This window comes from Drosophila biarmipes, chromosome 3L (genome assembly GCF_025231255.1).
Source record: "Drosophila biarmipes strain raj3 chromosome 3L, RU_DBia_V1.1, whole genome shotgun sequence".
NCBI classification, from domain to species: domain Eukaryota; kingdom Metazoa; phylum Arthropoda; class Insecta; order Diptera; family Drosophilidae; genus Drosophila; species Drosophila biarmipes.
The window spans coordinates 8,474,952-8,498,538 of NC_066613.1; the positions used below are offsets into that span (position 1 = coordinate 8,474,952).

The 23,587-nt window shown below is 42.5% G+C and overlaps 7 protein-coding genes across 15 annotated transcripts in view; 5 read left to right on the forward strand and 2 right to left on the reverse strand.

The window, feature by feature from the left end:
- The window catches only part of LOC108028256 (MOB kinase activator-like 2), a 43,906-nt gene extending 36,907 nt beyond the window's left edge, over positions 1-6,999 (forward strand). For 3 of the 5 annotated variants that reach the window (XM_017099948.3, XM_017099943.3, XM_017099942.3), the window contains 3 exons: positions 1,952-2,112; positions 4,127-4,223; positions 4,289-6,999. In XM_017099948.3, the coding sequence (XP_016955437.2) occupies positions 1,952-2,112; positions 4,127-4,223; positions 4,289-5,303 (1,273 nt within the window). In that variant the 3' untranslated portion in view covers positions 5,304-6,999. Of the gene's footprint in view, positions 1-1,509; positions 1,845-1,951; positions 2,113-4,126; positions 4,224-4,288 lie in introns of all 5 variants that reach the window. The other 2 variants (XM_017099944.3, XM_017099945.3) reach the window with 1 other exon arrangement.
- Positions 7,000-7,130: 131 nt separating this feature from the next.
- LOC108028261 (uncharacterized) lies at positions 7,131-8,537 on the forward strand. 2 transcript variants are annotated; one of them, XM_017099953.3, is made up of 2 exons: positions 7,131-7,294; positions 7,350-8,537. In XM_017099953.3, exons 1-2 carry the CDS (start codon positions 7,284-7,286, stop codon positions 8,476-8,478), a joined length of 1,140 nt encoding a protein of 379 aa, XP_016955442.2. In that variant the 5' UTR covers positions 7,131-7,283; the 3' UTR covers positions 8,479-8,537. The 2 variants fall into 2 exon arrangements, with proteins under 2 accessions (XP_016955442.2, XP_050742356.1); XM_050886399.1 differs by having other exon boundaries at positions 7,147-7,294; positions 7,377-8,537.
- A 765-nt stretch (positions 8,538-9,302) lies between these two features.
- On the forward strand, positions 9,303-11,940 carry LOC108028260 (putative alpha-L-fucosidase). Of its 3 annotated transcripts, XM_017099950.3 has the most exons (6): positions 9,303-9,606; positions 9,809-9,950; positions 10,012-10,118; positions 10,546-11,022; positions 11,084-11,499; positions 11,568-11,940. In XM_017099950.3, exons 1-6 carry the CDS (start codon positions 9,375-9,377, stop codon positions 11,673-11,675), a joined length of 1,482 nt encoding a protein of 493 aa, XP_016955439.2. In that variant the 5' UTR covers positions 9,303-9,374; the 3' UTR covers positions 11,676-11,940. The 3 variants fall into 3 exon arrangements, with proteins under 3 accessions (XP_016955439.2, XP_016955441.2, XP_050742230.1); XM_017099952.3 differs by lacking the exons at positions 9,303-9,606; positions 9,809-9,950; positions 10,012-10,118 and adding an exon at positions 10,167-10,247 and having other exon boundaries at positions 11,568-11,920; XM_050886273.1 differs by lacking the exons at positions 9,303-9,606; positions 9,809-9,950; positions 10,012-10,118 and adding an exon at positions 10,271-10,292 and having other exon boundaries at positions 11,568-11,927.
- Positions 11,941-11,950: 10 nt separating this feature from the next.
- Positions 11,951-18,690, reverse strand: LOC108028259 (zinc finger protein castor homolog 1). 2 transcript variants are annotated; one of them, XM_017099949.3, is made up of 6 exons: positions 18,506-18,690; positions 17,009-17,184; positions 14,248-14,559; positions 13,880-13,958; positions 12,773-13,540; positions 11,951-12,342 (listed from the first exon to the last, which is right to left on the reverse strand). In XM_017099949.3, exons 2-6 carry the CDS (start codon positions 17,156-17,158, stop codon positions 12,026-12,028), a joined length of 1,626 nt encoding a protein of 541 aa, XP_016955438.2. In that variant the 5' UTR covers positions 17,159-17,184; positions 18,506-18,690; the 3' UTR covers positions 11,951-12,025. The 2 variants fall into 2 exon arrangements, with proteins under 2 accessions (XP_016955438.2, XP_050742229.1); XM_050886272.1 differs by lacking the exons at positions 13,880-13,958; positions 14,248-14,559; positions 17,009-17,184; positions 18,506-18,690 and adding an exon at positions 13,654-13,723.
- A 1,529-nt stretch (positions 18,691-20,219) lies between these two features.
- Positions 20,220-20,589, forward strand: LOC108028264 (protein new-glue 1-like). Its single transcript, XM_017099957.3, has one exon. The coding sequence runs from the start codon at positions 20,274-20,276 to the stop codon at positions 20,535-20,537; it is 264 nt and encodes an 87-aa protein (XP_016955446.2). The 5' UTR covers positions 20,220-20,273; the 3' UTR covers positions 20,538-20,589.
- Positions 20,590-22,189: 1,600 nt separating this feature from the next.
- Positions 22,190-22,574, forward strand: LOC108028262 (protein new-glue 1-like). Its single transcript, XM_017099954.3, has one exon. It carries the CDS (start codon positions 22,249-22,251, stop codon positions 22,510-22,512), a length of 264 nt encoding a protein of 87 aa, XP_016955443.2. The 5' UTR covers positions 22,190-22,248; the 3' UTR covers positions 22,513-22,574.
- Positions 22,575-22,618: 44 nt separating this feature from the next.
- Positions 22,619-23,133, reverse strand: LOC108028265 (salivary glue protein Sgs-7). Its single transcript, XM_017099958.2, has 2 exons — positions 22,967-23,133; positions 22,619-22,897 (listed from the first exon to the last, which is right to left on the reverse strand). The coding sequence occupies exons 1-2, from the start codon at positions 22,992-22,994 to the stop codon at positions 22,698-22,700; spliced, it is 228 nt and encodes a 75-aa protein (XP_016955447.1). The 5' UTR covers positions 22,995-23,133; the 3' UTR covers positions 22,619-22,697.
- Positions 23,134-23,587: the final 454 nt, after the last annotated feature.

Here is a 23,587-nt window from a genome sequence, read left to right on the forward strand (position 1 = left end):
TTGCACGGCCTTTGTGGTTTGGTGGGGCGAGTAGTGGGAGCGGGGCGAGTGGTTCGGGTTGTCCTAGCCGTGGTTCTTCGTGTTGTCTTTCGAGTTGTCTTTCGTGTTGTCCTTGGAGTGGTCCTACGCGTAGTGGTAGCCTTTGTTGTGCTTGTTGTCCGTTTTGTGGTTGTTGTGGGACGAGTGGTTGTTGTAGCACGAGTGGTTGTTGTAGCACGAGTGGTTGTTGTAGCACGAGTGGTTGTGGTAGGACGAGTGGTTGTTGTAGCACGAGTGGTTGTCGTTGTGGTTGTTGTAGGAGCCTCGGTTCTTCGGGTAGTCGTTGTGGTTGTTGTTGGGCCACAAGTGGTTGTGGGTGTTGTAGTCCTTTGAGTCGTTGTTGTCGTGGTTGTTGGAGCAAGAGTAGTGGTTGTCGTGGTTGTTGGAGCAGGTGTGGTGGTTGTCGTTGTTGTTGTAGTTGTTGTGGTTGTAGTTGTTGGTGCAGGAGTGGTGGTTGTCGTTGTTGTCGTCGTTGTTGGAGCAAGTGTGGTGGTTGTCGTAGTTCTTTTGGTGGTTGTTGTAGTGGTTTTTGGAGCACACGTGGTTGTTGTCGTTGTCTTTCGAGTGGTTTCTGGAGCACACGTAGTTGTCGTTGTCTCCGGCTCTGGATCCGGGCAACCACATTCAGTCCCAGTGGTGCATCCCACCAAGCTGATGAGCAGGATGCTAGCTGTAAAGAAATCAAGAGAACATTTTGAGATTATATCCTTTAAATTAAGAATCCTCTACCCACCGAACACTGTAGCTTTCATAGGAATTGGATTGGAATATATTAAATACAACTAAACAAAACACTTTCGAGGTGAATCCGCCAACTGATACCTTTCATTCTGAAGTCCTGTCCTTTTATACAACCTGCCCACCAGTTAATGCTTATTCTGCAGTTTACACAGTGCATTTTAAAAATGGACTAAACTCCATTCGTTGGTTGGGTAAATAACGATCTGTAAATAATTTTAAAAACGTGCCAGTCTTTCCTTGCTAAACAAGGCCGTTTCAACTGGCGCGTGTGAAATATTTGCTCAAGCTAAAGGTTTTTGCCATCTTCAGAGGATTTCTTGGTTTTATTAAAATTTCATTAAGTTATAAATACTTTATAACCCACAAGTTTTGAAATGTGTTCTTCATTCTTGTAAGGCTTCCTCGAGGCTTATGATATCACTTTTTTTTCCATTTACGATATCGTTTTTAATACCAACCATTTTGAAATTCTTCTAAAACATAAAAATGTCATGTTTTTACTTCTCAAGGTCGTCATTATTTCTATTTTAAGATATGTTAATCACTAGAGACCCCAAGCCCTTCCCCAAGCAGTGAAAAAGTAGAGTTACCCATGGTTTTGCACTTGGTTCTCACCGAGAGTAATATTTTTCATGCGATAACATTTGAAGCGAGTCACTTGGGCGCTACGGGGGCCTTCGGTTCGGTTGGGTTCGTTCTTGGGCTAATGGTTTTCATTGCGGATCGCAGGAGGCAAGATGACCAAAGCAACGTAAACAATACCAAAAAATGAAAGAAACTCTAAGCTCAAAGGTGCCAACAAGAATAGGAGTAACGTTTGTGTCTGAATCGGATCCAAAGAGAAAACTAAAGAGCTCGCCATCATCGTCGACCTCAACAGTATCCACCACCACCACCACCGCATCGCCCCCACCGCCCCAAACTTCTTATGTGATTAAATGCCTGTTGAGAACGGCGCGTTTTATGTGGCAAGTGACGACAATACCCTCTAAAATCGGTGATACCATTGGTACCCTGTACCGTTATGCTCAGGACTCTGTCGATAGCTTTCTATGCGTAGCTGGGTGAGACTCCTTATACCGATCCTCTACCATTTCTATAAAAATAACCTATAGTTAATCCGAGTCTGAATCGTAATTTAATTGAAATGTGCTCTCTTGTGTAATTACAGCAAGGCCCGTCGCAAGGAACGCGATGGCGATCAAAATTCAACAGACACCAAATTGTATTTGGAGGAGAGTGTCCTAGAACGTAAATTACCTGAAGCTGATCTCAAAGCCTTAGTGGATCTTCCAGCTGGTTTGGACTACAATGAATGGCTAGCGTCACACAGTAAGTTTACATCATATCAACTTTAGAAATATACAATCCCAAAGATAGACTGATTTGAAGATCATAGAGAATAATCATCATTACACTCCTTATGGTAGTGAAATAGAGTCATAGGTCTATCTATCGTTGTAATACATTTCTTATCCCGAAGATAGAGTCATTTTAAGAGCACAGGGAATAATAATATCATCATATTGTCTGATAACAGTTGTTAAATAGTGAAACAGAGTAAGAACCCTATTTACTGTATTACAGCCCTACCTTGTCATTTGAACTTCACGTGACTTTCCGTTTATTCCGAGTTTCCTTTCAAACTGCCTTTATTTACTCCCATCTGTCATTTGTCCCTATTGTTGCCAGCTTTATCGTGTGATTTACAAATGAGTTTAACGAGCGGCTGGCCCCAAGCGCTGTCAGCTGCTGTTCGGCAAAGGTTTGATAGCCTAATCGCCACTGGCCACTCAGTGGCTCCGGTCGAGTGCCCCGATTTGTAGAGCAGTCCCCGCGGTGCACTATATGTATAGTGCTTTATCATCCAGCCAATGAACTTGAGCAGAAGATTTCTGTCTGGGCGACAGCATTATCTGACTGCAGTTCGAGAAGTGCAGGGGCACCCAAAAAGGTGTGGGAAATGTTTTGGAAAGCTTTAGTAGGCTTGGCTGCAGGTGTAGGTAATACATGTGTCTCAAAATATTGATTAAAAATGAAAACAAACATGAAAATAAAAACCTTTTAAAGCCATTTTAAAGGTTGCTTTCTGTTTTTAAAACCTATTTAAGAGCCTACAAAATGTGACATACTACCCCAAGTAATTTAACCACAGTGAATTGAGCTTTCATAGACATTTAATATCCTCCTAAGCCAATTTTCTCTGAGTCACTTCTTAATTACTCGGCTGCTCCTCCGCCCGGAGGAGTCTCTCCGGTTACATCATTGGAGGAGGACCGAATCGATTTTGAGAAATTACATCATCTTGTAAATAATCTGTTTGCTGGGTGGCAGAATGCAAATTACACGGTTCTTTGTTGACTCAAATGAGGCAAATAATTGGCAATGTATCAGCGAATTGTTGCCGCCAAGCACCCGGGGCATCAGCCCTCGTCCTCCTTCTCCTCCTGCTCATCGCCATCCCCGACCGTCTTCATTATCTTCCCTTGGTTTTGGAAAAACAATCAAAGCCAAACTGTTTGTCGTGGGCGACGATGATCAGGGTCATTTCACGTCGCCCGATGGCGTCAGCTGCAAGTACGTATGCAAATTTAATATTTGAAATTGCTGACTTCAGAGGCCTTCCTCACGCCTTCGACGCCTCTCCTCACGCCGCAGCTTATCTTGGGACTGGGATTGGAATTGGAATTGGGATAGGGTTTGTTTTGCTCCACTTCTGCTGGCATTTCATAATGCAGCTCGCCGACTGACGTAATGGGGACACTTGTGCAAATATTGGGTCGGCATTGACCTTACCGGGTGGCTCCGCTCAATAAATATCATTCTGGGCTTATCGCCGAACCCCAGACACTGAAAGAAACCAACAAAGCTGCCAGACGCTCCTTGGCGGTGATAAGATTGCTGCTGCTGCGAAAGTTATCTGTGCACCTGCTTAGGTTTTGCCAGGAGTTGGCACGCTGATAAAGAAAGGGATTAGTATAAGACAATATATAGTTCTATTTAACATTTATAATAAAAAGAGAGAATGAAAACATAAGTCAGAGTAGGAAATAAATATTTTTAAATACTTTACTTCAGTACAAAAATAAATTTGGTAAACAAATTAATTCTTAAAATCTCTTAACTAACTATAAGTGTTAAAATTAATTGTTTTAATTGCTTTGCTTTTTTATCAGTGCACTTACTTAGCAGGTTGTTGATCTACACTTGTAGTTTATATGTCTTGGTCAAGTTTATAGATTAATAATAATTTAAAGGCAGCACTTGTTCCATTTATAAATAGATACTTAAAGCAAGTCGTGATTATTCTAAAATTCTAATTAAATTTTTCTATGCTTTTTTCTAGCCCTCGCTCTATTTGAGCACGTGAACTTGGTTTATGGAACTATTAGTGAATTTTGTACACAATCCGGCTGCGCCGACATGACCGGACCCGGCAACAGGTGAGTCCTGAAGACCACACTTTATTCGAATATACCCCAACTAATTGCATTTCCTTCCCCTGCAGAACGTACTTATGGTTCGACGAGAAGGGCAAGAAGACGCGCGTCGCAGCTCCACAGTACATCGACTACGTGATGACGTTCACCCAGAAGACGGTCAGCGATGAGTCGATATTCCCAACCAAATACGCCAACGAGTTCCCCGGCTCGTTCGAGTCGATCGCGCGGAAGATACTACGCTTGCAATTTCATGTGATAGCGCATCTGTATGCGGCGCATTTCCGAGAAATCGCGCTGCTCGGCTTGCACACCCATCTAAATCTGACGTTCGCGCACCTCACCGCCCTCCACAGGCGCTTCAACCTGATCGACGAGAAGGAGACCGACGTGCTGCGCGACCTCGAGGTGGCCCTGCGCCTCACCGACGACACCACCGGCGGGTGTCAGGATGCCACCTCCTCCTCGTCGTCGGTCCACGAGCACTCCTCCGGCGACCTGCAGCACCAGCAGCAGCAGCATCAGCAGCAGCAACACCACAACAGCAGCAGCAACAGCACCTCCTCGGCGGAGGCGCTGCACGTCAATTCACAAAGCAACAATGGCAGCACATCCGCCTCGGCGTCGGTCTCCCTCATCGATGGAGACGCGGTGGCGCCGCCGATCTGCACGCAGCCGGAGGCGGGAGCGGGTTGCAAGCCGGCGGGCAGCAGCGGCCTGCTGGGCGGCATTCTGGGCGATCTGACCAGCGGCGAATTTGGTGATACAACGCGTTACTGCACATCGGCGGTTCCTCAGGCGGCGGCGGCTGCGGCGGCTGACAGTGCCGCCATGAACAACGGCGCGGGCGCGGGCGCACTACATTTAAACTTTAGCAACAATAATAACAATAATCATAATCTGAATCACTTGAACCATCACCACCACCATCACCACGGCCACCATGGCCACCACCATGCGGCGCAGCAGCAACAGCAGCAGCACAGTGGGCTCATTCAGTGCAACGCGGCAGGCGGTGGTGGCAATGGGACAGGGGTAGCCACCGGCGGAGCCACTGCAGCGTCCTCGACCACCACGGCATAGGTGGGCAGTAGTAGCTACGGAAGGAGCAACAGCAGCAGCAACAGCAACTACAAAAAACATTAGAAATACTAGATTTACGCAAAAATGTTATTTAATGTTACTTCTATGATCCTAAAGTTGAAAATATTGTAAAAATAATAAAAAAAGAGAAAACATTAAAATGCATAGCGGCTAATTGCAGACATTGCATAAATGATACACACAAGCTAAAAAATTATTGAACAGCTGATCGAAGTTGGCATCGTAGTTCCGTAACGTTGATTTAGATATGTACTTACTGTATAGAAAGATAGAAGACGGAGGAGGAGCTGCAAGCATAGAGTTTAGAGTTGTCGAGTGCTTATGCTTTACACGTATTTTAACCTTCCTCTTCTACAGCAAATAAATGTCCTGACTGAAGCCTGAGTGCAAATGCAAAGTCAACGCCTTCAAGGCAACCATAATAAGGAGTTCCGAACTACTCCGAAGATGGAAAAACGTCACTTTTAGAAAAGATTATACAGCAAAAAGAGTTTTATTTTGTTATTCCTAGGACCTCAAGTCTTTTTTCCTTTTAACTTACTACATTTTCAATTATTTACTTCGGCTATATATTAAATTATTGAATATACCTAACCAATATAGTTATAAATGTTTCGAAACGTAGGTTTTTGTTAGAGACTAGCAGCGCATTGCTACAATTATGGATTAGAATTATTTTCCAAATATTACATTGTTTTTAATATGTTTTTTAGGGTCTATAAGTACTTGGTTTTGTAATTTCCTCTGTTTATACCACCTAATGGTGCAAATGTACTTGTCCAATGTTTCGGTTCTGGCACTAACCTAAGCAGTCACATTTTAAATAGAGCGTATACCGGTTCAATTGTTCAGGAACGTAGCCACAGATATTCTACTAGGTGAAACGCAGTTTTAAATAGCCAACCGTATTTTACGCGCAGTGTACTCGGCACCGCCAGCCTGAAAGTATGCACCGAAAAGCCACCCAGACGAACTGCGATCAGGCGCCTACGGGTATGCACCGAATGTTTCACGACTTACGTACCACACCTCACCCACACACACACAAGATCGCACCGAATAATCCCGAAAAGTATGCAGCGGAAGCTGCATCCACACATTGTTAAAGTATGGCAATTTTAAACCCAGTTTGTAACGATTGAACACACATTTAATTATGAATATAGGGAAATACAAGATTATGCTTCGGATTTCTGCCCAACAGACAGTGGGGACTTGTATGTTGTGCTGTACTGTGTTGTGTTAATAATCCATAGCGAAAACAAATGGCAATGAAGGAAACTTACTTTAGAAACAGACGCGTTCGAAGTAGAATACTAGAAGCAAATTTGTGTATTACAATGGTTCACCTCTCCCCATGTAGATAATTGCAACTCGATCCACTCCAGTTTCACTGAACTGCTGTCCAGGCCTGAGCTACAACACACCACACTATACTCTTAAAGAACACACACTTCTATCTGTTGAACTTTGAATGCGATGCAATGAACTATAAAAAAACCAAACACACGGCAAACGATACATGTATTTATATGTAGGTATGTGAGTTATTATTACAATACAGGTGGAAATGGAAATGAAATTGAATGCAAGACAAACCTTTTAAGTCGGCAAATAAGCAGTTAAATGCAAAACCATGAGAGAAATAATAAAATAAACTGTTATGTTCAATTGAGATGCGGTGTTTTATTTGAGGGCTATGTGGGGTGTACTGGTTATTTAAAAACCAGGGATCCTTAAAAAGCATCCCAGTCATCCAGACTTTAGGAAACAGAAGGCATTAGCTATCTTTGCCTAGTTTAATCAAACTGAGAATCAAGAAATCACTTCCCATAGCCTAATACTTCACGAAATAGTCAATCTGTTAGTACACTTGTTTCAACATTTCCAAAGGAATACTTTTTACGTGCTAAATTTACTGTTCGAAATCGGAGAAGATAGCTGGATCGGTTGGTTAAGATGAGTATCTGGTAAGGGGATAACCCATACTCCCCAGGCTCTAGCTTTCACATAGTTTAATCGCAGGTCTGTTCGAACCTTCCCAAATACCAGGCTGCGCGGATCCCTCATAGATCTCGGTCGCACCAACCGCCACACGGACTGCAGCTTCATCATCGAACAAGAGAATGGAACTACCAAGTCCTTTCCCTGCCACAGACTGATCCTTAGCTGCGCCTCTGACGTCTTCGACCGAATGCTTTATGGGGCTTATAATGAGTCCGCCACTGGAGAGGTGCGACTGAACGATGTGAGTCCGGATGTTTTCGAGAAGTTCCGGGACTACGTCTACGGCTATGAGTACGACAAGCTGCAGAAGTACGACTTTGACTCTCTAATCCGCCTCTGCGAGTTCGGCCACAAGTACCTGGTGCAATCCCTCGAGGAGGACTGCGTGAGGGAGTTGCTGGTGCGTAAGGATAGCTTCGACATGGGGGAGTTACTGCGGGTGTTCGCTTGTGCCCATCGCATGGACAAGAAATCACTCATAGAGCAGATGTCCTGGGAGCTGAAGTCCACCTTCAGGAGCACCCTAGACCACTCGGTCGTCTACGAGTACGACTGCGATGTCTTTAAGCACTACATCGAAGTGATTGCTGGAAAACTTTCCGAGGCTGACCGTTTTCGGCTGCTGGAAATGTATCTGAAGTACAATGGTTTCGAAGCAGCTGAGAACGTAAACCAGGTGCAAACCCTAGAGGAAACTGGAACTACTATTTGCATAGAGAACCCTGGATCGGAACTGCCCTCAACCAGCTGCCTGCCGCTGCAGATTGGATGCAGTTCCTCTGACCCAGCAAAGGAGGAGGCCAGGGGGCCAAACTACGTGAGAGATCTGCTTGGCCTCATTGACTTTGGCACTCTCACGCCCAAGGAGTTCTACGAGGGTGCCGGCAAGTCCAGCTTCCTCAGCCTGGCCGAGAAGTACGAGCACATGTATCAAATCGCACGGAACTGCGTGGCGGCCAAGGAGGAGCTCCAGCTGAAGGTGGGATCGCCCACGGAGCAGACTCCTCTCCTTTCCGAGTCGCGGCGCATAGTCACCCTGGGAGGAACCTTGATACGCGAGGAGCCGACAACCACTTCGCTATCCTCGCACTACTCCCCCCGATCCAGCCGACGATTCCGCACCTGGTCAGCCAACTGCGACATCTGACGCAGGACTTAACATTCATTCTTGTTTCGCTTCCAAAATATATTTAGTACAAAATTTTATATTTATTTTACTGTCCATATGTGCATCGGAGGTGGGTGATTATTACATTTTAAACTATAATTTTGATATCAAATGGAAAGTTAAATATTCAGCCAATTACATGAAATATTTATTTTAAGCCCACCTAGAATATGCACATTTTTTTGTAAGTGATTGCAAAAATGTACTCATGTATATTTATAAAAACCATCTGTTTATTTTTCTTTTTTTTTTTAAATAAAACAATACTTACCATACAATAAGTAAGATATAGTTTGTATGTTGTTTAAAAAAAGGGGAGAATTATGTCTTGAACACATTCAAAAAGGCATACGTATTTGTATATTGTTATTGTGAATATTCGCAAATAAACTTTGTTTGCCTACAAATTAGAAATGCTGATAAACAAATCAGCACAGCAGAAATTGTATTTCTTATCATCTTTTTTGTTCACAAATTATTTTAGTCACTTAAAAAAATCGTATTTATTTAATCTTTCTTTGAAAATATTTTAATTTTATAAATAAAATATTAAATAACACATTGGGTTATTCAAATGTTGTTTGTAATAACAAGTTTTCATTTTATTTGCCTTTTTAGGTTTTAAAAAATGACCCTATGAACATACTTGAAGTTTTATAGAAAAAAAGTCTACCTTTTTCTTGAGTGTAGTTTCTGGCTTGTCCCTTTGTGGAAGTGAACCGATCTCGCTTCCACAAAAGTATACTTATTTTGCTGGAAGCCGGACTTACTGAGAGATACGTTCTGCGCACACAGTTCTCAGTTGTGTTTGGATCACGACGCGAGGCAGACGCTTCAGCGAAAGCAAAAATTCAGATCGCCGGCTAATTGAGGAAATGGCAATCTCCGCTTGGACGCTTCTGGTGGCGCTGATCGCGTGGCGATCTGGAGTGGAGGTCGACGCTCAGGTGCCGGGCCCCCGAACGCGATATCAGCCCAACTGGGCCAGCCTGGACCAGAGACCCCTGCCCCGGTGGTACGACGAGGCCAAGGTGGGCATCTTCCTGCACTACGGCGTGTACTCCGTGCCCAGCTTCGGCTCCGAGTGGTTCTGGACCAACTGGAAAAGTAAGAGCAATAAGTCTGGCGTACATATCAGCCCTTGTAAAAAATACACACCATTTAAAAGTATGGTTGAAAATACAGTTGGACTCTTAATTTCGTTTATTAACTTTTTAAAAACTTTTAAAATATGAATTATAATGTTAGGACTATTCTCTGTTTTAGAAAATATTAAAGAACATAAAGTAAAGAATTCTGTGCCCTTCAGATCTCCGTAACCCGGGCTACGTTCAATTCATGCAACGCAATTACAAGCCCGACTTCACTTATCAGGAATTCGCCAGCCAATTCACAGCGGAGCTATTCAATGCCACCGAGTGGGCGTTGCTTTTCCGAGATAGCGGAGCCAGGTACATACATATAGTGATATCTCGTGTTCCCCGGATCATTAATTCCCACCACAATCTCCAGATATGTAGTGCTGACCAGCAAGCACCACGACGGCTTCACGCTGTGGCCCTCGAAGAACAGCTTCGGATGGAACGCCATGGATGTGGGACCCAAGCGGGACATAATCAGTAAGTAACCATTGGATTAAATCTGACAGATTTAACATAGATACTTCCTTCAAAGCGCTCAAACAAGTTATCGCTTGTAATATTTCCACTTAAAATATTCCCCAAATAAACACCGGAACACCGAAAAAAGTTAAATAAAAAAAAAACTATTGCACATTGAATTTAATATGAAAGGTTTAAGTATATAAACCTAACACTCAAACATATTTAACATTATTATTTAAATAAAAAATAATTAAATTAGTTTTCTTTTTACTTTAATCATTTTATATTCAAAGAAGGAAATTATTTAAGTTTAAATAGACCTTATTCTTTTGTTTATTTGTATTTTATTGTTATATTTTTGTCTAATTGGGTACTGTTTTCTTGTTTTTTTTTTGTTTTAGTATACTTAATATTACATTTTAATACCATTTTCTCTTCCCAGAGGAACTTGCGGCCGCCGTTCGCAAGGAGTCGAGTCTGAAGTTCGGGCTCTACTACTCCCTGTTCGAGTGGTTCAACCCGCTGTGGACCGACGACAAGCTGCACCTGCTGATGCAGCAGCACTTCGTGGAGCGCAAGGTGCGGCCGGAGCAGATGGAGCTGGTGCAGGAGTACCTGCCGGAGATCATCTGGTCGGATGGCGACTGGGAGGCTCCGGCCAAGTACTGGCGCTCCGAGGAGTTCATCGCCTGGCTGTACAACGACAGTCCCGTGAGGGACACGGTGGTGACCAACGACCGCTGGGGCTTCGGCACCGCCTGCATGCACGGCGACTTCTACAACTGTGCCGACCGCTTCAATCCCGGTATCCTGCAGGCCCACAAGTGGGAGAACGCCTTCACCCTGGATCGCACCAGCTGGGGCCAGCGGTTCGATGTCTCCCTGGCCGACTTCATGACCTCCAAGGAGGTCGTCAAAGGTGGGTGCAATAACTATGACCAAGTATTTAAGTTCTGTACATCAAATCGCGAATCTACCAGAGATCGTCACCACCGTCAGCTGCAACGGCAATGTGCTCATCAATGTGGGACCCACCAAGTACGGCACCATCCTGCCCATTTTCGAGGAGCGCCTGAGGGACATGGGTCGCTGGCTGAAGACAAACGGCGAGGGTATCTACGGCAGTGTGCCCTGGATTTACCAGAACGACACTGTGACTCCGGGTGTTTGGTATACCCAACTTCAGGAGGCGTCCAATGGTAGTATTACAGTCTATGCGTTTGTCCTGGAGTATCCGTACGACACCAATGAGCTGGATATTTATCCCCTTGGCAAGGAGGTCAACGTCTTCCGCAATGTCATGTTGACCGGGCTTGACTTGGGCACCGGAGGAGATATCCTGAACAAACAGACCACCCAGGTGGCTATGTTGGGCATGGATGGCACCAAAATAAAGGTAAGTGGGGAAGTCACTTGGATATGCTGTCGGGATTTAACAGATTTGTCATTTGGCTTTAACTCCAGTGGACTGCGGATCATAACAGACTGCACATTATGTTCCCCCCCAAAAATCACATCGATAAGAGAGGCCTTGACTTCGCCTGGACTTTCAAAATTACTATATCGTATTAATAACTGGAAAAAGAATATCCCTGCACTCTAAACTATTTAAGTTATTATAAACCAGGCTAGCTTGTTTCATTAGGGGAACAGTCTGTTCCCATTTAAAGGTGATACAATTGAAAAATTTAAAGAATTTATCCTTTGGAGTTACAGGGGCGAGGAAAGAAAAAATCCGTTGTTTGTTGGAGCATTAATTTTAAAGTTCCTAAGAATTTTGTTATACATCAAGATGAGATTGAAATGACTGCGTATGAAGAACTCTCGATCTAGTAAGGATCACTAAGTGCATTTCTTTCAGTTACTTTATTATTTTAGAGTTAGGAGTCTGATATCCTAGGGTCTGTATTTTCGTATGACATTCAGGGAGTGGTAGCCGCTTCCGGTTTGGGGAGCGCTGTCCGGTGCTTGTGGGCTGCCAGTTGGGCCCGCGAGAGGACTCCGCCGTCGCAGGTGTCGCAGTGGTAGTGCGTGTGCCGCTGGGCGTAGGAGCAGCCCGGAGAATCGCACGGCTCGTTTCCGCCCACCTTGCGGAATCCCGCACTCCGCACGTAGTCCTGGCGAAGGTGCAGTCGTCGGTGGGCCACCACCTTGTTGGAGTCCGTGCAGACGTAGTCGCACTTGCGGCAGTGGAAGTGCGAGGTCTTCCTAGATCCCGTCGAACCCGCCTCTGTTGCATCTAAAAAAAGGAAAAAATTTTGATTATGTTATGAAAGCAAGTGGAATAATAAAAGTAAATATATTAAAATTAATTTAAAAAGTCCAATTACATGTTTCAATAAAGCCCAAAAACTCTACAACAGGTTTCAAATATTTAGATTTATGATTTAAAATAGAATTGTTCTAAACACGATGGAAAATATTAGATTTCATGATAGTTAAGGAAAAATAATTTAATATTAGTATTTAAATTAAATTTTAAAAAAGGATCAGATATGGTCCTTCAAAAAAAGGTATTTTTTAAAAAAGGCTTTGACCGAAATTAATTTTTTTAAGATTTAGAAACTTAATCTGGAAAAACAATAACAATAACAATAACAAGAAAAGAGCGACAGTCTTCAGATCTAAATGCCAACTTAAAGAATATAAAGAATGCCAGAGTGACTTACCCATCCGGCTTTGGTGGTTGGAGTCCGTGGCTCCTGCCGCCGCAGCGGAGTACGAGCAGGTGGCCACCCCGCACTGCATGTTGGCCCGGAACTGCCGGAAGTCGTCGCCCATCAGCGTGTCCATCCGCTCGTGGCGCGCCGTGTGCTGCACAAACCGCGTCTTGTCGCAGAAGCTGTAGTGGCAGTCCCGCCGGTTGCAGTGGAAGTGCGACTGGTGGTTGCGGTAGCCACAGCGCTCGAAGCCGCAGTCCTCGTTGAAACGGAACTTCAGGTAGCCAGTGGGTATGTCGTGGTCCCGGATCCTCTTCACCGCGGTCCGCTGGCCACCAGGATCGGTCGCAGTGCCCACTGCAGTTGCCGATGCACTGGCAGCTGCATTCAGGAGGAGCAGCTTTTGGTGGGCGGCGTTCTCCAGCAGAAGGCGCATGTCCAGAAGGGGTCCAGGTACTGCTCCCGATCCCGATCCAGGTAGCCCGGTGGCCAGGGGTTGACTGGCTGCCGCCAGGAAGCTGGGCAGCAGCACCTGGCGCTGGTACAAGTCGATCAGCTGCTTGAACTGCAGCAGATTCATATTCAGGGCTGGTCCCACTCCCGCTGGTGTGGCCGTCGCCTCCGGAGGAAGAAGAGACGAACGCATGCTCAGATCCTCCGGCTGGTCGGCTTCCTGGTCCGCCGATTCCTGGCCACTCGTGTGCCTCGAGGCCCCCGCGTCCGGCACTTCCTGATGCGCAGCATTCTCCGGGTAAAAGGTGCCCGCGGCTCGAACAACTTTGTTGGGGAAAGAAAATAAATGTAAGATAAGGTGAGCACAGTAAACAGTAAAAAAGGGAAAACAAACTTTATAAATATAATTTTTAAAGCCTTTAAATAACTATTCTTACCCTAAAATATGGTTTATAATAGTGCGCAAAAATGTATTTGATTTTAATATTTGGGATGTTCTTTAAAACGACTCGTGTGCCAGTTAGAATTAATTAACCTTGTCTACTTTGTTCTCCAAATTGTATAAGTTATGATAATCATAATCCTAATGTACACATAACAAACACTTTATTAATTACTAATTTTATAAAATAATTGTTTATAAGTTGTTTATGTCACACTTACCGGAAACCTTATCCAGATCTCTCCTTAATACATTTTTTGACGATAATGCGTCTAAAGTTTCTGAAGGCGGTAAATTGGGCTGAAAAATTATTTTAAGCAGTGAAAAAACAATCACAAAATCGTTAAAAACTATGTTATTTTTATGTTATGTTAAATTTAAGCCAAAACAAGTTTTTATTATGTGATCAATGCAAAATTCAACCAGACATACTATACGTATAATATTTAATTCGTATTAATGAAAGTTTGTTCAAAGCTTGAAAGTTTTTTTTGATCCTTTACCACTATATTATTTGATAAAAATATTTTATTTTTTCTGTTTTTCTATTTTTAAAATTATTTTCAAGTTCAAAGAAATTAAATATTACCTGTGCTGAAGACTCATTGCGGCTGCTCCGGGGCAGGGTCTCACTCCTGGCTGCCAGGTGGGGCGGATGGAGTGAGCTCCTCTTGCTCGGCTGCTCCAAAACTGAGGAGGATGACGATGGGGCCCAAACACGACCCCGTTTCCGGTTGCGACTAGGTGTGAGATCGGTGGCCGACGCCTCGAGATCCGCCTGGGACAGACGATCCTCTGCGCTCTCCACCGCCGAGCCACCGGGAACAGGTGCACCATGACCGGGGTGATCGCTCCTCTCCAGCTTGAAGCTGGTGAAGATGGCCTGCGGCGAGTGCTGGGCCTGATTTGGAACCGAAAACGAGGGAAAACGAACTTCTCTGTATTTGTTGACAATCGAAATCTATCTCCATATTCCACGCAGCGATGTGGGCGCCTTTCATGGAGTTAAATTGCTTTGGCTTGGCAGGGCCGTACTTGCTGCCGCTGCCATTGTCATAGTTTTCGGAATTTACATTTTGGATTTATGACAAACAGTCGGCCGCAACCAGTTTATTACTCGTATTTCCGAAATTACTGTTAATGTTTGTCGTTGGCCAAAAATGTCACTATTTAAATTTTTTTCACGCATCAAATCAATAATAAAACGAAAAGCGAGAAAGAATGAGCGGAGGGAAAAGGCCAAAAGCAAAAACAATGGAGAAACCATTCGAAATCCGAATACAAGTGCAGCCAGTGGATACCCTAGGGCACTCCAAAAGTAGGATTACGAATAAGGCATGCAAATATTTCCCCAAACTCGGAAAGTGAATATGTGATAATGTAGATGATATCGGAACCACATAAATGGAATTCTGATGGTACACCATGGTAACGGTGTACGGTGTTCTATAATTAGTGATTTCAAAATCAAATCTAAATTTTATATATTTTTATATTTTAACTACTGATATCATGACACATTCTTCTCTATTAAATAGAAAAAATATATATATTTTGTTATATCTTTTTACCTAGTAAATAGTTTCTCTTGGGGCAGAGTATGTGGCACTCTCTCATTTACTCAACAATAATTACACCGAAAATATTGAAAGACAATGAAACGAGTTTGCCTTTGCCTGATAAGTTGTGGCTCACACACATGAGCACACACCTTATTTGATTAAATACGACTCGAGTGTGTATAGGAATTATTATTATTATTGCTATTGTTAGTGCTGTGTATCATTCCTTTCCATCGCCATGGGGATTATCGAAGGGGTCCCAAGAGAGCGGTGGGTGCTGGCGAGGGAGGAGATCCACCCAGTGCAACACCTCGGTTCCTGCGATCAATTTGGGTCACCTTACCCCCTCAGTCGCGGAGCTGGCTCGGCTTACTTCCCAAAAGAATGCCGCAAATGGCAATGAACAAAATATTTATTCAAATTTGCTTTTTTATTCACACAGATAGTGCACGTGAAAAAACTAGTTTATTTATATTTTAGTTTTTTCCCCCTTTTTTTGTATTTGATATGTGGCCTTTTTTAAGTTCGACTTTAACCCATGTGCCTTCTTAATGATAAAGACAACCCTTCGAAATTTCTTAAAAATTAAATTCAGTTTTTCGAAGTGTCTTGATACCAACCAAGCCATTTCCATAAAAGCCAAGGATCAAATGCGTTTAAGTTCTTTACTACATAAAACTAAAATTGCAAAACATTTTTGACACAATGAATTCATTAAAAATTTAATAATTAAAAAATATAAATTTTTTCTAAAATTCCAGAAAGTTTAAAAAACTTAAAAACCTGAGCCCTATTGCCTAAAGTTAGGATTAACCTAATACATATTTCGAAATAAAACAATCATTGTTTAATCCTATTAGTTTATGAAGTAGAGTCTCAGGCAGCCACAGGTACTGGACCTTTTGGCTCTTCTTATAGCTCCTATTACCCCCTAATTTTTCCCAGTGCACTGGCCATGCTCACAGTGCTCACCAAGGAGAGTGGCGCGTGGGCTGGGTAATCGCAAGCACACAAGTGCGAAGTGGTGCGTGTGCATGAGCTTGGCTCGAAAAATGTAGAAATTATGAAAATGACAGTTAAAAGCACAAAACGCTCGTCGCCGCGAAGGGCGTTGGGGGGGTGGCTCTGGGCGGCAGTGGGTGGCGATCGGGGCAGGTGGTGGAGGGCCAGGAGAAGTGCCGTCGACGTCGCTAGACGGGCAAATGAAATAAATGCGGAAACACTCGTTGTCAATATTAATATGACGAATATGGCAAAAACCAAATCCGAAAACTCAATTCAACGCACAGCACACAAAATGCCGCATTAGGCCACCGCGCGGTGGGCGGGGCGGCCGGGGGCGGGGCAGGCCTGAATGGCTGGCGTTGCACACAAATAGGCGCAAATTCCTAATTACGATCGAGCCTCGATCGGGTCGCAGACAGACCGAAAAGGAACCAAGCAACTGGGTCGCAGCAGAGCTCAAATATTTCCATGAGAACCTCGTAAACAAGTCGGAAAACCGGGAAAAATGGCATTTATTTTGAAGGAATGGAAGGAATATATGAAAATACATTCTAAGATGCAATGAGCAAGGCATCTTTTCAGCCTTGAAGAATATTTACTTTAATAAAATAAAATTTAAATACCAAATATTTGATATTTTTAATTTGTTATCGGAGGGATACCAACATAAATATATTATATTTGAGTTCGGAACTCTTTAATAAATGATCTACAAATGGCACAAGGAGGATGGCATTTCTTCTAGGATATAAATTCCTATGACTTGTGTTTTGCTATACTTACGCTCTTGTAGACCTCCACAAAGCGATTCTTAGGCGGACGACCCCGCTTGCGATTGAAGAAGCCATCGATGGAGGTGATCTGGGTGGGCTGGCCGTGATCAGCTGGACTGGAGGCCTCCATCTCCGCCACGACACTGCTGCTGGTCTCCATCCTCGGAGGTCTTGGCTCTAGGACAGCTGGAAAACAAGAGGAGTTGAGCGCGCAAGCTGATACTGGAGGAAATGCCTGGCTCGTGACTCATCCACCCCACTGCCACTCAGCAAAAATCGAGGCGAGTTTGCCAGAAAAGGGGCCTTTGACCACCTTGAAAGGTTAACAGCCGATCGGAGGTCAGGTTTCGGCGCCAGGCCCTTTGCAATTGCACTTCTCTGCGTCTATGTCTTGTGCTTCACGGCGAAATATTGTTTCGGCGAATTTTGTTAACTCGGCTTTAGTTAAGCATTTTTTGGGAATAGTTATTGAAATGGGAGAACTTTTTGAGGAAGAAGAGTATTAGGAATAGCTTTATGTATTGAGAAACAGAGAACATTCCTGTCTTTAAACTAATTTAAAGATACAAATTAAAGTTCTGCACATTTCACTTTGGAATCTATTTATATTAATAAATACTTATATTTTTAAATGTTTTAAACATAACTTTATAAGTACAATTAAAGTGCAATAAAGCCTTATAACACTGACAAAATTACTAGGTTTATTTTAATAAATCATGGGAGCATAAATACCATAAAAATAATACAAATAATTTAATTAAATGTTCCGTTTTTGGCCTCAACATTTAAAAAACGAATGAAAAATATGGGAAAGGTTTTTCAAAAAGGGGTAAATACTTGTTTTAATGGAATGTTTCGAAGTGTACGTCTTGGCCGAAAGACTGCCAACTGACGACTTCGCGGGAACACTTTGCATACATGTGCTGCATATGACTCGATAGGGATCGATATTTGGCATGCGAGCGTGCGGGTGGCACTGCCAGTTCCCCGAGAGATCCGCACTGGATTAGTGGCGAAATCTGGGGCCTCTCCGGTTACCGAGGTGGGCAATAAGTCGATCCCCCTGCCGCCCAGTTAATGGCCCAATGTTGTCAAAGGGCTCGACGGAATGGGGATGAAGGATGGGGATGGGGCATGGGGCATGGGGCATGGGTGGTCCCACCAATTAAGCGGAGTTCCTTGGACGCCGACGATTGTCTGCCGGCGATTAGTGCGCTCGGGACCAGGAGCCTTGCCCACCCGAGATAGACATCTACATGAGAGAGCGTTTTTAGTCATTTAGCAGTGCCGCGCATCCATATCCATATTATTCAATTCGACTCGCTGCACTCACTGCAGGCCGAGCAGCCCGAAACAAAAGAGCCGATTCTCGAGATTGCAAAGCCATTAACCAGGAATTGACAATTTGAAGGCAGGCAGTTTTATCTCGACATCAGACACACAGACACACGATCAGTAACTCTGAGCCTTGCAGACTTGCTACACTTTTTGCACCACCACCCACCGATTATGCGTGGCCCATGGCCGCCGATGCTCTTCGATCCTGGAAGTTTGTCAATTTATTGCACTCTTGTCCACCCTTGGGGCACTCAGTTGTCACCAACACTCCACTCGAGCTGTGTAAAACGGCACCGAACCAACGAATATCGCGGAATCGAAACCACCGAATCGCGTCCACCAGCGACAAGCAACGGCGCTCGAGTGGCAAGCGGATCGCCAGAGCCGCCGAGTCGAGCCGGGCCCAAACCGAAGTCCCAGCCGAGCCACAGAACAGTCAGCTGATCCATTGACCAAGCCACAACAAAGAGCGCTGCTGGGCAACTTTTAGCTCGAGCGAAAGAAGTGGTAAAGCATTTATTGTAATTGGTTATGCCCGATAGTTGTAGATGCATACATAACAATGTATCCTGTATTCATGCAAAAAAATGTGGAACTTTTTAAGTTAATTTCCTGTTGGACTCTAACAAAAATATTTATTTTCGTATTCGCATAAAGACGGATTCCATTTTTTACTCTCTAAAAATTATTTTAAAAGTGGTGGCCTAACGAAAATGGTTTTATCCATAGTTAGTCTGTTCAAAAAAATCGGCGTTACCCAAAATAATACCAGAAATATTCAAATATAAAATATCATACCTCGTTAGGCTCGTAATTTTATGCCAGTAGCATTTATTTTCACGTTTATTAATTTCACGTTTCATATACATATGTTGTTTGCACCTCAATGATTACTAAGGCAAGGATAATTTTTGCGATCATAATAGAGCATTTCGTAAGTTAAATATGTCATGACTATGGATTGAAACAAAACCAAGCCTTGGTTACAGCGTCCACTTAAAAAAAAATTCGACATGGGTGGAATCATATTCATGGTACTAGTGGTGGGTTAAAGGGTGCGAGTCGCTCCGCATCAGACAATCCAACGATATTGATGAGCTCGTCGCAGAGTGGTTCCCTTCTAGGAAATTGACTTTATGGGATTAGTTGGCCTTGGAGTTGACTTAGTAAACTCCCTACAGGATGTTGTGGTGAATTTCCTAGGCTAGTTCTTGTAGGGGCGGCTGTCCTTAAAGGCTTATTTAAGTAGATTACAATAATCCGCGATAATGGCGATTTTGGCAAATCAATTGATTTGGAAGCTTGCTGCAAAAATGTAGATATTTTGATGCTTTAATAAAATTGACTCATTATTTATGCTCAATTTAAAATACATTTGATTTTAACAGTATATAAAACAAATATTTATTTATTATACATATATATGTAAGTATTAATTTATTAATAGTTTTCTGGTTTTGTAAATGTAAAATAATTTCGAGTCTACTTCATCTATATATTTACATTGTACGAACCATTTTACACATTTTTTACATTACTTGTAAGCGAATGCACAAACCTTCAGTTCATAGAAGATCTAGAAAAACCCATCAGATATAACCTTTAAATTTAAAAGATAGTGGGTCGTTTTAAAAAAAGACTTTTTTATCCGACTTTAAACAGAATATAGGTAGTGGCTCATAATCTTGGTACCTAGTGGGTTAGTGGCGCGTGTAAGCAGCTGTTATCACATTGTTTCGGCTTAGCAAATATTTAATTGTTTTGCATAGGTACACATAGGCGGAGGAAGTTATTTCGACGAATATTCTGTGATGCCGGGGAAGTCTTTGCTATAAAAAAGCCTGTTCTTACATTAATCAATCACAACACTCCACCCCAATATCTCGATAAGGTGTTACCCAAGCAGAGTTCTCTAGGCTCCCATTGTCCCAAAGATGAAGTTCCTCTTCGTGGTTGCCCTTATCGCACTGGCCGTTCAGGTGGCCTATTCTGCATCTTCCTCAACAACCACAACTACAACCGCTGCAACCACTACAACCACCACCACCGATGCCACAACCACCACAACTGCCTCCTCCACCCACAAGCGCTGTTGGAAGGGCAACAACTGGTGCCACACCCGCATCCCCAAGCGGAAGTGCAAGCACCCGAAGAGGTGCCACAAGACCGTCGTCATCGTGACCCACAAGAAAGGATAAAAATGCACAGGAGTGAAGTTGTTTTAAAGAAGTAATAAAATGAAAAAGTATATATTTCGGTTTTATATGTATATATTATCGATCGGATTTATTAAGGGAATGTCCCTGAGATTGTTTAGATCTCGGAACTGTGAGAACTAAAGGGTTGTATTAGATTTAAGTTTCTAAGGTTTGGCACGCCCCTGCAGTGGCCGTCTATTCAAAAATTTAAAAGGGATATCAAATAGTCGAGGCTCTCGAATAAATATTTTTTTAATGCTTTTTCTTATGGTGTGTGTTTTCCTAATCAAATGTGGACCGTTCTTTTACAAACCTAAAACTTATTTTACGGGTACTATTCGGTAAATAAAGCACCACTTTCTGCAACGTGCGTTCGTAGTAGAAGTTCAGAAATCTTGCCAGAACCAATTTAATATCTTAAAAACAGAAAACGTCTCTAATTTATAAAAATAAAGATTGTAGGGCACAAACGGAGGCATATTTTTAAATTAAAAAACTGTTTTTTTTGGGGGGGCAATAGCATGTTTTTGCTGAAGGTTAAATTTATTCTATTTTTAATACTTTTAGGTTCATTCAAGAATTTTGTGTTGAAATTTGATGTTAGTCGGACAACAATTAAAAAAAATTTTACCATTTGAACGAGGGTCGGTCTTCTAGCGTCTCACAATTTTAATCGTTCTCCTTAAGAGTGTGTTTTTACTAAAACCAATATACCGATAGTTCTGTAACTTGATACACTGTTTCTCTTTGTAAATTCTTTTTGTCGTAATTATTTTTAATTTTATAATAATTAATATATCGCCAATATTAGCTTATTGACTTCAAAATGTTACCAAAAATACAATAATTAAAAAATAAAAAAAATTCGACTTAGTCATCTTTGGAAACATTTTAGCTTAGAAATAATTTTAGGTTTTTGTTTTTCTGATAATCCAGTAACGAGTTATGCTGTACACCGCAAAACTTCTTTTCTTGGAGGCGTCCAAGCTGGCTCCCAACGTTTCATTTATATAATTTTTTTCGGTAAACATTTTATAAAACATAGTTTATATGTTGTACTTTAATATGCATATAATGGCCGAATAACCCTCCCCCTTAACAATGGACCGCATTTTGCCACCTTGAACGCAAACCGTTGATGTTTGGCATTAATAAAAGTTTTAGAGTGACGTGGAAAAATAATGTATTTTATGGAAATTAGTAATTTAAACATACTCTAAATAAATGCAAACAAAGTTTTAATTTTAAAAATAAAAAGCTACTTCTTATTTTCAACAACTAAAATAAAAGTACGCATACCAAATCTAAGTGATCGAAACAACTTACATAAATTCTTAAAATACCGGATAGTAAATTAAATTCGGTGTGTGTATTTAACATATCTGCTTTAATTGTTTAATTTCGACTTCCCGACATGTTAAGCTTTAGTATAGCTGTTAAAATCGGTATGAACAGCTGTCCTAACATGTCAGTGGGCCAATTCCATGTGGAATTTAAATATTTGACTTCTATTGATAAGAATTTACTACGGTAATTACCTCTGAAGTAAGGAAATCATTTCAAAAATATTTAATTGGCAAATGTTTTACAAGCGCCAAACTATAAGAACTCGCCTATAAAAGAATTTGTGTTCCCTTCAGTAAATCAGAACACCTAAGACGCTCTTTTGTGCAGAATCATTAGTAGTTTCCAAACCCCAGAATTCTTCAAGATGAGGTACCTTTTCGTTGTTGCCCTTATCGCACTGGCCATCCAGTGTGCCTCCTCTGCATCTTCCTCAACAACCACAACTACAACCGCTGCTACCACTACAACCACCACCACCGATGCCACAACCACCACAACCGCCTCCTCCACCCACAAGCGCTGTTGGAAGGGCAACAACTGGTGCCACACCCGCATCCCCAAGCGGAAGTGCAAGCACCCGAAGAGGTGCCACAAGACCGTCGTCATCGTGACCCACAAGAAGGGTTAGGTGAAGATGTCGAGATAGTGACCCCCAGGAATAATTAAATAAATAAATATTGTAAAATAACACGAAAACGTCTTTCATTCTTCCACCTATCAAACTCGTTCAAAAATACCTTTTTTGCAGCAACAAAAACAAATTTATTAGGAAAGATTTTCAGGATTTCATTAATAAGGGCGTCCAGGGCGCTATTACAGCATCCAGGTTGGTATGCCGCAGACGCACTGACGGACCTTCTTCTGGAGGGTCTGTATGGTGTTGAGGAGGTCCTGGCAGAGTGGGATCCTTTCAGGACAGCCCTGGCAGGGCTTGCCGGCAGGACCACAGGGCTGGCATCCGCAATCGGTGGGTCCTGCTGCGCCTTCGGTGGATCCAATGAACAGGATGCAAGCTGCGGGGGAAGTGACGAAGTGCATCATGGGTTGGGGCCAGTCAATCGCTCAGGGGCTTCTCTACTCACCAATAATGACAGCAGCGATCAGTTTCATGGTTCTGTCTTGATTGGATTCACTCTACCAGATGGTATCAACTTCGGGATCTGGACCCCTTTTATATGCCAAAAGTTATAAGTCGATCGGTGGAAAATTTTAACCAGCCCAGCCAAAAATACAATTTTCTGGGCAAACCATTTGTATCCAAGTAAATAGAGTGCTATTTTAAAACATTGCTTTTCTGACATCTGCCCAGTTATTTATAGAAGTAAACTTTTTAATGCTGATATATTTTTATTGAACCCGCATTCCACCAGAAAGTCACCGGGTCAAACAACTTTCACCTTCATGTAAAACATTCTTATTTAAATATGTTTTCATTTTTTATTTCTAATTAGACAGATCCTTCACTATTCTGAGCAATAAATTTAAAGGCACAACTTTCTGTGTTATTATGTAGTCCGCTTTTGAATTTATTTAAATCTACATTAATGGTAATAAGAGGTGAATTCGCGTTCTTAATAACCTATTTACTTGCATTAAAAGCATGCATTTTAGGCTAATGACATTTTTAACTGAGGCTAGATTAAAACCATGAAAAGAGAAGTTTGCAGCTTAGAAGTAAAAACTAATGTATTTTTTTGCGAAGT

What these genes read in the sequence shown, in the direction of transcription:
- LOC108028260 (XM_017099950.3), top strand. Translation starts at nt 9,375, where the DNA reads ATGGCAATCTCCGCTTGGACGCTTCTGGTGGCGCTGATCGCGTGGCGA. An exon ending in ACCCAAGCGGGACATAATCA is followed by an intron (nt 10,119 to 10,545) that starts GTAAGTAACCAT and finishes TTCTCTTCCCAG; the next exon opens with AGGAACTTGCGGCCGCCGTT. An exon ending in CTCCAAGGAGGTCGTCAAAG is followed by an intron (nt 11,023 to 11,083) that starts GTGGGTGCAATA and finishes CGAATCTACCAG; the next exon opens with AGATCGTCACCACCGTCAGC.
- LOC108028259 (XM_017099949.3), bottom strand. Translation starts at nt 17,158, where the DNA reads ATGGAGACCAGCAGCAGTGTCGTGGCGGAGATGGAGGCCTCCAGTCCA. An exon ending in GCAATGAGTCTTCAGCACAG is followed by an intron (nt 13,959 to 14,247) that starts GTAATATTTAAT and finishes ATAATTTTTCAG; the next exon opens with CCCAATTTACCGCCTTCAGA. An exon ending in AGATCTGGATAAGGTTTCCG is followed by an intron (nt 13,541 to 13,879) that starts GTAAGTGTGACA and finishes TCCCCAACAAAG; the next exon opens with TTGTTCGAGCCGCGGGCACC.
- LOC108028264 (XM_017099957.3), top strand. Translation starts at nt 20,274, where the DNA reads ATGAAGTTCCTCTTCGTGGTTGCCCTTATCGCACTGGCCGTTCAGGTG.
- LOC108028262 (XM_017099954.3), top strand. Translation starts at nt 22,249, where the DNA reads ATGAGGTACCTTTTCGTTGTTGCCCTTATCGCACTGGCCATCCAGTGT.
- LOC108028265 (XM_017099958.2), bottom strand. Translation starts at nt 22,994, where the DNA reads ATGAAACTGATCGCTGCTGTCATTATTG. An exon ending in GATCGCTGCTGTCATTATTG is followed by an intron (nt 22,898 to 22,966) that starts GTGAGTAGAGAA and finishes CTTCCCCCGCAG; the next exon opens with CTTGCATCCTGTTCATTGGA.